The sequence below is a fragment of the Scyliorhinus torazame genome, chromosome 19, assembly GCF_047496885.1.
Source record: "Scyliorhinus torazame isolate Kashiwa2021f chromosome 19, sScyTor2.1, whole genome shotgun sequence".
Lineage (NCBI taxonomy): Eukaryota > Metazoa > Chordata > Chondrichthyes > Carcharhiniformes > Scyliorhinidae > Scyliorhinus > Scyliorhinus torazame.
This window is the reverse complement of record NC_092725.1, coordinates 121,616,067-121,630,137: the sequence shown is the minus strand read 5'-3', so window position 1 is coordinate 121,630,137 and position 14,071 is coordinate 121,616,067. Positions and strand designations below refer to the sequence as shown.

The 14,071-nt window shown below is 46.6% G+C and overlaps 1 protein-coding gene across 10 annotated transcripts in view; it reads left to right on the top strand.

Moving 5' to 3' along the window:
• The first annotated feature begins 1,053 nt into the window (after positions 1-1,053).
• lrriq1 (leucine-rich repeats and IQ motif containing 1) overlaps positions 1,054-14,071 on the top strand; it is a 278,411-nt gene continuing 265,393 nt past the window's right edge. For 7 of the 10 annotated variants that reach the window (XM_072485134.1, XM_072485135.1, XM_072485138.1 and 4 more), the window contains exons 1-4: positions 1,054-1,166; positions 2,193-2,324; positions 8,169-8,274; positions 12,226-12,323. In XM_072485134.1, the coding sequence (XP_072341235.1) occupies positions 2,199-2,324; positions 8,169-8,274; positions 12,226-12,323 (330 nt within the window). In that variant the 5' untranslated portion in view covers positions 1,054-1,166; positions 2,193-2,198. Of the gene's footprint in view, positions 1,167-1,283; positions 1,417-2,192; positions 2,325-8,164; positions 8,275-8,585; positions 8,651-12,225; positions 12,324-14,071 lie in introns of those variants that run through there. The other 3 variants (XM_072485136.1, XM_072485133.1, XM_072485140.1) reach the window with 3 other exon arrangements.

The following is a 14,071-nucleotide window of genomic DNA, read 5'->3' as shown; positions in this document are numbered from 1 at the left end:
CATTCCTCCTATTTGGGGGGAAAAAACAACCCTTTGTCACTACTCTATGCCATTTTGTCCCTGTCATTGTCCCTCCAACCCCCATGAACTTCAATAATACTGACAATCCACAATGTCAGCCCTGAGGAAATAAAAACAGAAAACGCCAGAGAAAATAAAACTCAGCAGGTCCGGCAGGATTGGTGTATGGATGGACAGAGAAACAGAGGCTCATAACTTTCTGGTTTCCCAGCGTCGCAATTGGGGGTACCCCAATGATGCATTGGGAAATTTCTCTCGCAGGGTTCCCACAGAAGGGTTTACTCGGCAATTGTCCAGAAATGCTGACTTCCTCTGGACAATTGCACTGAGCCGGGTACCATCCAGCAAGGCAATTTACATCGCTAACTTCAGATGGCTCTGCCAGTTTTACCCTGATGGTTACTCCGAAAGAGTTAGAACGGAAGGAAAAAAAGCAGTTCAAACTCCAGAGCAACTGTTAAAAAATCCCAGACCCAGCCTCACATCCACTCCCCATACCCACACTTGATACCCACTCCCCACACCTCATACCCACTTCCCTCACTTCAAACCCACTCTCCGCACCTCATACCCACCCCCACTCCATACCAACTCCCCATGCCCACGCCTCATACCTACACCCCATACCCACTCCTCACATGCCATACCCACAACTCGTAGCTACACCCCATACCCAATCCCCACTCCCCATACCCACTCCCCACACCCCATACCCACACCACCACCTCTACCCCCCGACCCCACTGTGAGGAATTTACGAGGCGTTTCGAGTCCAATAAAAGGGGCTCCACCTTCTGGCACCTGAGGAATGTCGCTTATACTTTTGCAGATGAAACGGGAGCAAAACCGTGAGATCCCCCCATTGCACTTGGCGAATGGCCTTTTTTGTGCAAATTTTACAAGAGGAGGGCAGGCGGGAGGGCGGGGCCTCGGTTGTTGCTGGGACCGCGCGCGAGGGGCGGGGACGAGCGGTCGTGGCTGGCGCGGAGGGGCGGGGCCGAGCGGTAGTGGCTGGCGCGCGAGGGGCGGGGCCGAGCGGCTGGCATCGCGCGCGCGCGCGCGCTCTGGCGCTGCCATGGTGACGGCTTTGTGCTGGGTGCAGCCGGGGCCTGGGGACGGGCGGTGGCGGCAGGCGGGCCTGAGAGGTAAAGTGAAGCCTTTCCCCTGGGCGGCGGGGGGTTCGCACCTCCTGATCGGTGTTTCTGAGCTGATCTGACCCGCTGAGATCGCCGCGCTGCGTGAGGGCGTCCCCCCCGCGGGCTGACTTCTGAAACTGCGCCAACATGCCGGTGTAAATCTGTCCTGACAGTATATGTCCTGCCAGTCACTGGCTGGATTTGCACTTTGTCCCAGTTGGTGGGCATCTTATTTGCTTCATCAGCCCCGCTCCATGAGGTAGAGTATCCCCAACACCAGCACACCCACCCACTCAGAAACAAACCCAGGTTGGAAATGAAGGGAGCCAGAGCAAAGGGACAGAGAATCCGAGAAACAGGTTCACGGTGGCTGGTTTTTGATTCAACATTCTCCACCCCAAACCATTCTGGTTCCTGACTACCGTGGGGGTTCATGAAGAAACGCCGCGCTCACCTTCTCGCAGCTACTAGACATAAACAGGTGGCAAATAAACAGCTTGTGAGCAAACCCAAAATATAGAGTTGGTTGCCTGTGCACACGTAAACAAATGTCAAACACCATTAAAAAAATACAGAACTGAGTATTTGGGAGATAAGTTGCAAAACAATCCTGCAATATATCAAGTGTGCCACACTACTGCACCCCACCACCACTGTCAAACGATTGTCAAACTTCTTATTACCTCTTTTTCCTCTTTTAATAATATCTTTATTAGTATCACAAGTAGGCTAACAGTAACACTGCACTGAAGTTACTGTGAAGATCCCCGAGACGCTCTGACGCCTGTTTAGGTACATTGAGGGAGAATTCAGAATGTCTAATTCACCGAACAAACGTGTCTTTTGGTCCTTGCTTTCCCCCTTGCTGCTTGTTTCTGCATGCCCACCCCATCCCCGTCTTGCCATAAAGTGTTTCCTTGTAATTTTGTGGATGCTGGTGTTGGACCAGGTGATCTTTTTCTTCGCTGTAACTGAGTTAAAATTTATATCAAGGAACAGTTAATGTCTAAATACTGCAATATATTATTTTGAAAGGAAACAATGGATGAAGACCAACTGATTGAAGAAGCAATTGAAGCTGAATTAAGACAAATCAATATTTCCCCATCAGAATTAGACGAACTCAAGGAACAATCTGATGAAGACATTCCTCTTGATACAGATTATGTGAGCTTATCATTCGTTACAAAAATTACATGTAAATGTATTGAAATAATTGAACATTGAAAACCTTCAATTTACTTTGTAATTTTGCTGTCCGTTCTTTAGGCGCTATTCAACTAATTGGGAACAAAGTCCCACAATGAGCCCACTTAGCTGCGTGTCTCCTGGTGCTCGCAGCACCAAGAAACACATGGCTACACAATGCGACTCGAGTTGTATAAGAGGCCTCAGTGGGGTGCGCGCAGCTGAGGCCATACATAGCCCTGTTTTGCACACTTGAGTGCTCCGATCGCCAGAATTCCCCAATGTAGCCAGAGATCGGTGGCGGGATTCTCCCCTACTCGGTGGGGCGGGGGGTCCCGGCGGGACGGAGTGGCGTGAACCACTCCGGCGTCGGGCCGCCCCAAAGGTGCGGAGAGCCAAGCCCTCACCTTGAGGGGCTAGCCATGGGCCAGAGTGGTTGGCGCGCCGCCACCCGGCGGGAAAGGCCTTTGGCGCCACGCCAGCTGGGGCCGAAAGGACTTCGCTGGTCGGCGGAAGTCCGCGCATGCGTGGGAGCGTCAGCGACTGCTGACGTCATCCCCGCGCATACGCAGGGGGGGGGTGTCTCTTCCGCATCGGCCATGGTGAAGAATGTGGCCGAGGCGGAGGGAAAAGAGTGCCCTCACGGCACAGGCCCACCCGCGGATCGGTGGGCCCCGATCGCGGGCCAGGCCACCATGGGGATCGCCCCGTGCCCCCCCCAGGACCCCGTAGCCTGCCCGCGCCGCCTAGTCCCGCCGGGAAGAGAGGTGGTTTGAACCTCGCCGGCGGGACAGGCAATCCAGCAGTGGGACTTCGGCCCATCGCGGGCCGGAGAATCGCCCGGCGGGGGGTCGGAGAATCCCGCCGCGGGACACCATTTTTAAATTGAACCTGGGACCCTGGAGCTGTGAAGCAACTGTGCTACCGTGCTGCCAGTCTGCAACTTTTGGCCGTGGACAATTCTTTGCACTGCAAATCAACACATTTTGGCCAGACCAAAGAGCGTCTTTCACCGTTTTGATGACCCTCTGGCAGCAATTGATATTTGTCTCGATGTGCATCCCTGGGAATAGCCCGTAGAGCACAGAGTCCTGGGCCACAGAGCTGCTCGGGATGAACCTCAACAAATACAACTGCATCTCTCTCCAGACCCTCATTGCAAAGACACATTCCACAAGGAGATGTGCGACCATCAACCCCCTGCAGCTGCTTTGAGGGCAGCGTGTGATGGCGCTGAGACTTCGGGCATACACCAAGGATCTTGGTGCTTGTTTGAAAGTTCTGGTCATGAGGTGTTCTGCCAGATAACTCTGACAGTCTGCTCAGGGAACGATCTAACATCATCCACCGTCTTCTTTTCCCTAAGGGCCTCGAGGACATTACGTGCAGACCACTGCTTGATCGCCTTGTGGTCAAAGGTGTTTCTCTTAACAAATGTTTCCATGGGGGACAGGTGATACGGCACGGTCCTCCTCCTTGGAGCGTTCCGTGGCAATGAGACCAGACACATCCTTCGTAACAATGGGGACAGGTGGAACCTCAGTAGGTAGTGACACTTGGTGTTTACGTACAGGGTTCCATGCACAGCTTGATGCAGCCACAAGCAAAGGTGGCCATCAGGATGAGGGCAGCGTTGGGTACATTTCTTCCTCCCTTATCCAGAGATTTGTACATGGTGTCACTTTGGACATGATCATTCTTTGATCTTCAGATGAACTTGAAGATGGCTTGGGTAACTGCTACGGCGTAGGATCGGTGAACGGGCCAGACCTGCGCCACGGAGATCAACACCGAGAGTACCTCACACCTGATGACCAGGATTTTGCCCATAATGGACAGGGAGCATTGCTCCCACATGCCCAGTTTCTGTCTTACCTTGGCAATGCACTCCTCCCAGTTTTTGATGCACGCTACTGATGTTTGTGTAGAACAGTTGGATCCAATTGCGGATTCCCTCCCCAAACCCATTTTGCAGAGCACATCCATCATGTAGGTGTGCAAAATTCTGTCAAACGCCTTCTGATCCAGGCAGATGAGATAACTGTCCAGCCTCCTATCCTGCACGCATGCGATCGTATCCCTGAGTAGTGCGAGGCTATCAGAAGTCTTCCTGCCCGGCATAGCACAGGTCTGGCCAGGGTGGATCACCAACTCCAGAGCAGTCTTGACCCGATTGGCAATGATCTTGGCTAGGATTTTACAATCCACATTCAACAGTGAGATGGGTCGCCAATTTCTAATTTCTTCCCTTCCCTTGAAGATGCGGGGAAGACCTCTTTTCTCATGGATTCTAACATGCTCTGTCCAGAAGCATACTCTCGTACACTTTCAGCAGGTCTGGGCCCATTCAGTCCCACAGAGCAAATACGACTCAACCGGTAAACCGTTACTTCCGGGAGGTTTACTTGTCTCAAAGGACTGGACGGCCTTTGTCAGCTTATCCAGAGTTAGAGGTTTGTCCAGGCTTTCCCACTCACCTCCGTGAATAGACGACAGGAAAAACTGGAAAGCCGTGCTATCTGTTGGCTTCAGATCTTACAGTCTTGGATAAAAGAATTTGCTGATTCTCAGGCTGTCAGACTGCGATGACTTCAGGCTGCTGATCACAGTGGAATCTCTGTGCATCTTTTGGAAGAAGAAACACGAGTATGTTTCATCCTGCTCCACGGAGCGGACTGGACCGGAAGATAAGCTTTGAGGCAACCGAGGTACAGAGCGAGGTTTGCTGGCTCTTCACCTCTGGTAAATCCTACTTGACATGAGCCCCCATTGCCTGTATCCAGAGTCGCCTTCTGAACACATTTGAGGATGAAAAACCTCTTGATGTTCCCCTTGATTGCTTCCCACCAGAGAGATGGAAACTCAAAGAGGGGTTTCACGGTTTTCCAAACTTTGTAATCCCTTTTGAGTTCCTCAAGGTTCTCTGGGGTCAACAGTTTCACATTCAACTTCCATGTCCCCCTGCCTGCCCTCTGGTTTTCCTGTAGGTGACAGGTTTTTTTTCCCAAATGTTTTTTATTGGGTTTTTGAACAAAGTATATTTACCGTTATGTACACAGGATAAGAGACATATATATATATATATATATATACACATATATAGAAGAGAAGGGCATATCCAAACATACCAAAGAAAAGAAAATAGTAAATAATTTTAAAAAAAATACAATAAAAAATAAAATACAATAACTGGTAGGGTAGTGTGCACCAGCTTAACAGCAGCAACTCTGTGCAACTGGCAAAATTATTTACAACACATAAGTGGACGACTGTTGGTGGGGGAAGGCGGGGGGGGGGGGGGGGGGGGGTGGAAACTGGGGAGGTAAATATACATTTGGGTGCCGGAGAAACAATTACAATGGGCAATACTCGAATGGGTTTGGTGTTGGTGTTGTCGCTTGCTTCTGTGATTCCCCCCCCCCCCTGTGATTTGCCTTTCTTTCCTCTTAGGTTTAGCTGTCTGCCACCCCCCCCGGGTCTATCTCTCCCTCTCATGCTTTGGCGACTTTCCTCTGATTCTTGGCTACCTGGCTATTCTTCCGCTTGTTCGTTGGCCACAAACAGGTCCCGGAACAATTGCGTGAATGGCTCCCACGTTCTGTGGAAGCCGTTGTCTGACCCTCGGATGGCGAATTTGATTTTCTCCATTTGGAGAGATTCCGAGAGGTCGGACAGCCAGTCTGCAGCTTTGGGTGGTGCTGCTGACCGCCAGCCGAACAGGATTCCAAGGCGGGCGATCAGGGAGGCAAAGGCAAGGGCTTCCGCCCTCCTCCCCAGGAATAGATCTGGCTGGTCCGAATCCCCGAAGACCGCCACTTTCGGCATGGCTCCACCCTCATCCCCACCACTTTGGACATTGCCTCGAAGAAGGCTGTCCAGTGCCCTGCAAGTCTGGGGCAAGACCAGAACATGTGGGCGTGGTTGGCCGGGCCTCCTTGGCACCGTTCACATCTATTCTCCACCTCCGGGAAGAACCTACTCATACGGGTTCTTGTTAAGTGGGCTCTATGTACCACTTTTGGCTGCGTCAGGCTGAGCCTTGCACACGTGGAGGTGGAGTTGACCCTATACAGTGCTTCGCTCCAGAGTCCCCACCCTATCTCAATCCCCAGGTCCTCCTCCCATTTCTTTCTTGTTGCGTCCAGTACAGTGTCGGCCCTTTCTATCAGTTGGTCATACATGTCACAATTTCTAGCGGTACAAATAATTTATCTAGTATGCTTGCGTCCACCTGTAGGTGACAGTTGACCAGTAGGACAGCTGGTCGTTTGTGGAGACTAGTCCTGAACAGCGCACGCCCGACGTCTCCAAGGCGAAGGGGATAAATCCCAAAGCCTCAGGTACCTCGTAAATCTGCACATTAAAATGAGGCTAGCTGGCTCGCTCTAATATACAGATTTGCCAAAATGTGACCCCGCCCACAATCGTCGGGATTTACATCGTAATGTCTCGCGAGATCGCGTTGGATCTCGCGAGTTGTTGCGAGCCCGGTAGATCCCGGGAGCGGGTTCTCCCAGATTTTATCAGCCATGCTGTACTGTGGCAAGCTGTTTCCGGGCGAAACGTGGCCAATGGATTGCGCCCTTAGTCTTTGTATCATTAAGATTATTTGTAATGACTATAAATTTCAGTATGTGTATGTATTTATACAATACATGTATTTAATAAGTTTGTTGCAAAATGGCTTTCTAAATATAATGTTTTTAAACATGTGTGATAACGTTTTGCTTTTTTTTTGCAATCCATATGTAAACAAAGCGAATAAAGCTGCGCCAAAGATGGCGTTAAAATGTATTTGTGCATAGGATAAATGTTGGTTAACAGTTTTTGCATAATAAACTCAAAAAGTACCAACAGCTGAATATTTTCAGTCAGAAACACTAAATATTTTGTTTGCATAGTACATTTACTTGCAGTTATTTTTGTTTAAATCAATGTTGATTTCACTTTCTGTGGATTTGTAACAGATTTACCAGTGGAATTTTAATGAGACATTTTGCTGCAAGAATAACTGAAATTTCATTTTAAAATGTCATAAACAGTTGGGAGTAATTCTGAGTTAATTAATCTCAATTGTAATGAAAATCGTGGGAGCTATTTAACAGGTTGTCAAGCCAACAGCTTGCATTTCAAACCATTGTCCAAGGCCAAATTCATCGCCATTAAATAAAATTTGGGAGTAAATGATTAAGCAAAGATTTAAGCACTCCTATCCTGATAATTTGAAAAAAGAGGTTCCGTTAGTTGAGTATAATTGAGCGGTAAAAGAAAACACTTTTGTTTTGCAACCAAAGGGGAACTTTTAGGAAGGATACCACTTAGTGCTGCACACCTCTTCAGAGTTACAAAGCAGATTCATTCTAGCAATTTAATGTGTTGCTAAATTTCATTTGCAAGGTGGCTGAAAGGAGACTACATCCAAGCTGCTTTTTCTGAGCAATTGGATTAAGTTGCATTAGGTTAGCCTGGAAGCATTTCAGCTGACTAAATTTTTAGTCAGGGAGCATGTGAGGAAACTCAGGAGGTGAAAAATTATTTTTAAAATAAATGTTGAAAGATATATGCCTGTTTAATGTCATCTTAAATCGATAAGTTGGTAAAGGTAATGGCTGTTGATTTGTAGACAGAAATACCCTGTTAATAATTTCCATTGACTATTTTTTTTAATGGATGTACTTGATAGTAAAAAATCAGCATTGTTTTCAAAATATTTTTAGAAATATACTGTTGTATACTGGAGAGCACTGTTGCAATTGATTATGCTGCTGACTTTTTAAATCTTCTAGCGGTACAAATAATTTAATTAAATTATTTATGTTTTAGGACTCGGATGAATTGCCCAACTCTGTATTTAGCTTCCTGGAGCAATTAAAGCAAAGAGGGGAAATTGTGGAAAAGCTGATTCTCCAGGATTTAAAGCAAGCTGAGTGTAAGTGAATTTATGCAAAGCTGCTGAACTCCCCATCCATGTTTCACCAGTTTGAAAAGGACATAACTGAATTGTGAAAGTTCTCAACAAATAGCATACTTTACTTTTCAATAACAGTGGAATTGCTGCTATTCTGATTTGATAAATGACCATTTGCTAAATGAAAGGAGAGTTTGAAGACATTTTGTTTAATTTGATTCCACCGTCCATCTGATTTGAAGGTGTATCAACTTGTACTCATTGATTAGAGGAAGGAACAGTACATTTTCATTAAAACATATGAACACTTCCCATTGCTTTTATATTCTTAGGTTTTATATTTATAGAAGAAACATTTTGCAACATAATGCAAATCTAGGGCTCCATTTAAAAAGAGGTAAGTTTTTATTTTATTGAACACCATAGATAACAGTTGGATGAAGGAATTCATTTTTATGTAATCCAGAAGCTCTTGAGGGCAGTATAAGAAGAGGGTTGTGTGAATGTTTTTCTTTCTATAGGATCATGTTTTATTTATCAAGTTTGTGTCAAGGTTGTATGGGAATTACTTCAAAGTTTACAGTATTGTAGTACAAAGAACAAAGAAGTTTTTATTTTGTGTGGTTTAATCATTTATTTGTATTGTGTCATTCTTCAGCAACTACAATACTGTAAACATAAGGCTAGATTCCTGTCTGTTCATATGCAATGGTTGAAAATTCTAGTGTGCAGGGATTGTGAGCTTCTGAATATCCAATAGAAGCTGAATATCTGGTTCAGCTGCCAGAAACTGATCGGAAACTTTTCTTCAATTTATTGTTGTTCATGTATTATTGTTTATTATTGCCCAACTACAATAGAACCATCAATAATTGGACATTAACTAACTGCTATCATTGGCCAAATCGATCATAAACATGCCTCCATCTGGGTAAGACGTTGGACATGCAAAAAGTCAAATGGAGATGGGATAACTTCACACGATGCATTTTGCTGATGGCCAAAGAGACCAGTCCATGAGAGGCAGGTTCTGCCACATGTGCTACATATGAAGTTGTTATCAGATATCATTGTGGGTGGTTTTCGGTGTTGGTGCCTGTTGCCAAATTGCTGTATCCACAGGTCATGGTGTCACACACTAGACACAATGATGTCGCCATTTTCCACTGTTGTCAGCTAGTATGTTTAGAGCCTTCATGTCACAGTTGTAAGCATCCTTGAAATAGAGCTCTGGACATCCTATTGGTTGTTTGGCTCCAGCTACCTCTAAGTAAAGTATGTGACCATCTTCCATCCTGTGACTGCCCCGAGCCAAAAAAGTCACCTCTGCTTAATGAGTGTCAATATACATGGGAGCTTACTCCCACATTCATGATTTTGGCCAAATATGCAAGATATAAAAAATGAGATTAAAGCTAATGTACATTTTGACCTGTTAAGCTTTGACTGAAATACCAGTTTGTAAATGTCAGAATAATACAACAGAGACATTTTAATTTGACATAGTTAAGTTGTTGATAAAGCACATTCAATTCAGCACTATCGATTTAATGTAAGCCGTCTCTTTTCAGAAAGGCCTTAAGTGCCAATCAGGTATTTAACTGGACATCGGTGGACCTTTCCCTGGGATTAAAGACCCTAGTGATGGAGGCCCCACTCAGTGAGAGCTGCTGCCCAATGCGAGGCTGACAGCTCATCGTTGCTTGACACCACCACTAGGGAGACAGTGCTGCTGCCAATAATGCATCCTCCCAAGGCCCAGGTTTGTCAAAGGACTTTGGCCAAAAGTAAACGATGGCAGATGGGGGAACCGCAAGGTGGGAGTTTTCTTTATTCGTTCTTGGGATGTGGGCACCGCTGACTAGGCCAGCATTTACAGCCCATCCCTGAGGGCATTTAAGAGTCAGCCACATTGCTGTGGGTCTGGAGTGATATGTCGGCCCGACCAGGTAAGGATTTAAGATAAGGTTTCTTTCCCTAAAGGGCATCAGTGAACCAGATGGATTTTTATGACAATGGACAATGATTTCATGATCATCATTAGACTTTTCTTAATTCCAGTTTTTGTTTTATTGAATTGAAATTCCACCATCTGCCCTGGTGGGATTCAAACCTGGGCCCCCAGAGCATTACCTTGGATCTCTGGAGTATTAGCCCAGTGACAATATCACTAGGCCACTGAAAGCAGGTAGGGGTTTGGCAGCAAGGTGGGGGTGGGGGGGGGGGGGGTAGCCACTTACAAAGGATCCTGGGAAATATGGCCACCTGCAAAGGACCATGGGAAATATGGTCAACCCAGGAATCAGACGCTCAGAGCTTATGTATATTGGCAACTCAGATAACTAGACGCTATCGAAACCCCCAGCTACTTTGCATTCTAATGGTCCATTTCCCAGAACAAAAGACCTGTACTCAGGTAACAGATACAGAAACAGACTCATCGGCGCCACTCCCTTGCTCAGGGAGCCCAAAAAGCCAAGGTCAATGACCGCTCAGGACACACCCCGCCATCAAGGCACCCACTCCTTTATTGGCCAAAATCGAAGGCAGTAATCGAAGCCTGTCGAATTATTGGGTCCAAAGCTAAGGACCGCCCAAAAGAGCGCGAAACCCCAGAAGGATAAAAGAGAGCCACTGCCATGTGTTCGGTCTCTCTTGGCCCCAGTGCTCGGTCTCTCTTGGCCCCGACCTACGCCTAAAACCAAGTGAAGCATCACGACCAGAAGACAAGTTCAAGACCAACGATCACTACCAGACGGATGAGCCCAGCACAAACAAAGTCACTTCTCCATACCCAGCCACTCAAGGTCCGAACAAAGGCTTTGTTCCTCTGCATAAAGCCGGGTGCCTGAAGTTTAAGTACAGGTTGTTGTAGTGTTAGGTGTAATTTAGCTTGTAGTGTTTTATGTTGCATGTCAAAGTCATTCTTGTGTGTGAATAAACTATCATTGAACTTGAACTAACTAACTGGTTGTTTGGTCTTTGATCGATATCCGGTAAAACCTTGTGGTGGTATCATTTGATACCTGGCGACTCTGAAAAGCAATATCATCATTAATAACTGTCATATCAGTATCCAGTTAAAAAGGGCAACATTATTGGCGTCTCGGGTGCCGATTGGCAACAGGGGTTACTCTCATAAGGCCTCCCTCACTCCCTTTCCTGATGTTGGGTCCCTTGTTCAGGCACAGCGTGCCTTTGACCGAAGATCCCCGACCCACCTCCTGGTAAATAATAATCTTGTTATTGTCACAAATAGGTGTACATTAACAATGAAGTTACTGTGAAAATCCTCTAGTCACCACACTATGGCGCCTGTTCGTGTACAATTCACCTAACAGCATGTCTTTCGGGACTTGTGGGAGGAAACCGGAGCACCCGGAGGAAACCCACGCAAACAATGGGAGAACGTGCAGACTCCGCACAGACAGTGACCCAAGCCGGGAATCGAACCTGGGACCCTGGTGCTATGAAACAACAGTGCTAACCACTGTGCTACCGTGCCGCCCATACCAGAAGTGGTGGGAATGCCGGCCATGGGATTCTTTGGAGCATACCTGAGGGGCTGAATGGCCTACTTTTGCTCATATTTCTTAAGTCAGTATAATGGGTAGTTAATGTGGTCCTGCCTAATTCCCGTTCCTGTATTGCAAGTTCAAGAATTACATGCCAGGATATAATGAGGCAGAGGTTGGAAAGGAGCAAGGTCTGGACCTGTCACCCTCCTACCTGATTTAATGCCCTTCTGCCTCCAACCCAACTACAGGGGAGCCCCTTAAATTTCTCTCAATAGCCCATGCACAGTCCTGCACATTCTTCTTGAACTCACTATCACAGTCCTGCATATTCTTCTTGAACTCACTATTTTAAGCCTCAGAACATAAATATTACATAAGTTATTTCCATATTGTTTAAAATAATCAATTTTAGTGCAATCAATTACTTGAACTTTGAGGTATCTTTATATTTTAGCAGATGCTGTTTACCCGACTCATGATTATCGTGGATCAGAAATGTTGATAGAATTGGCTGCTGAGTTTGGTGAGGATCATTTAAACCTGAAGGAGAAGGTAATTCCAATTATGCTTACATATTGAGGAAAATCTCCAAATATGAAATTGCCTTTGTGTTTGCAAAGTGACCTGGGGTATGGTGACTGTGTTACGAAGTCATTGATTTTATTTAAATATATCAGTATCAATCTTCAGCAGCGGCAGTGGGTGTTAAATTGGCAAACTAGGAGGTAAAGATCTTCAGTGCAAGTTGACAAGTAAACTGCTTTTGGGTTTGTAAAACTTACTACTGATGATGCAAAATACAGGACAAATGTGCCCCGGAGTTTATCATTGATTGAAGCAATTTCGCTCCAAGATACTGGGTGGAACTTTTAAGACAGAGGTAGATAGCAAGGGAATCAAAGGTTAATGGTGGTGGATGGGAATATGGAATTCAAACCACAAATCAGCCATGATCTTATTGAATTTTGGAGCATACCTGAGGGGCTGAATGGCCTACTTTTGCTCATATTTCTTAAGTCAGTATAATGGGTAGTTAATGTGGTCCTGCCTAATTCCCATCCCTGTATTGCAAGTTCAAGAATTACATGTTACCTGTATAGCTTTATACTTGAATTACTGCAATTGGAACTACTTTTTGCATAGTGCTTATTACATAGTGTTTTCTCCATGTGTATTATTCATCCAGTGCTGCTCGATTGAGGAACTTTGATTTTGTATCATAGGTATTTTAAGAAAACTAAAACTTAATGCTTCAGGTGGAATATAGTGATACTCAGAATAATATCTCTTTGAACATTTACCTCTGTTAATTAATAGAATTTGTTTCAGTTGTTTATTTTTACCTTTTTGTAGTTTAGTGGCACTTCTAGATGAAAACTAATGGCACAATTATTTTTGAATCAAGTCTGACTCCAAGCCAGAGATTCTTCAGTATGAATTCTAATCTTATTGACATTTAAGTTCCCCTGCTTTAACTGGATGACCTTTGCTAGTTTGTGGCTAGGCTACTGAATGGAGAACTATGAAGGAAAGTGGTGTTCTATTCTGACTTTTTTTAGCTGTTAACCACAGAGTCCTGTTAACAATGGCTGGGAAGAAATCTGCAGCTCAGCATATCCTCCTGTCAAAGAAAAATAAGGAAGGACATGGGGCTGGATTCTCCCTTCCTGACGCTAAGTGAGGCCGACAGAGCATCCCTGGTGTTTCACGATGGGAAAATCGGTGCAGAACCCTCACCGATTCCGGTACCGGTGAGGGGCTAGCACGAACACCTCATGAAATGCCTGCGGATCATATGGAAAACGGCCGGAGAATCAGCGGGTCCTGGACCCCGCATGTGCAGGGCTGGCAAGCTGCAGCCGCGCACGCCTACAGCCCCACACAAGCACCAGTCGCACCGGAAAACATGGCGCCGGCCATACTGGACCACATACCCACCGCACGGCGCAGCTCGCTCCCTGGCGCACCCACCCCCCCAGCAGCCCTAGCAGAAGGCCCGTGGCACGAATCCTGGCCGATTGTGGCGGCATTGGACACTGTCCGCACGCCGGCATGCCAGGTTCACCACGTGGCTCGCGCCGTTGGGAACTCGGCCTATTGGAAGCGGAGTGTCGCGGGTGGGCCAGCTGGTGACACGCCAACGGTGTTGCGAATGTGCACGCCATGCCTCAGATTATGCCGATTTAGAGGGGGCTGAACATCGTGAACCGGCGTCAAACCGGCGCCTGCCCCGATTCAGGCTTCGGAAGCCATTCTCTGCCCGATCGCCGTTCCTGATTTTGGCGTCGGGCTACGGAGAA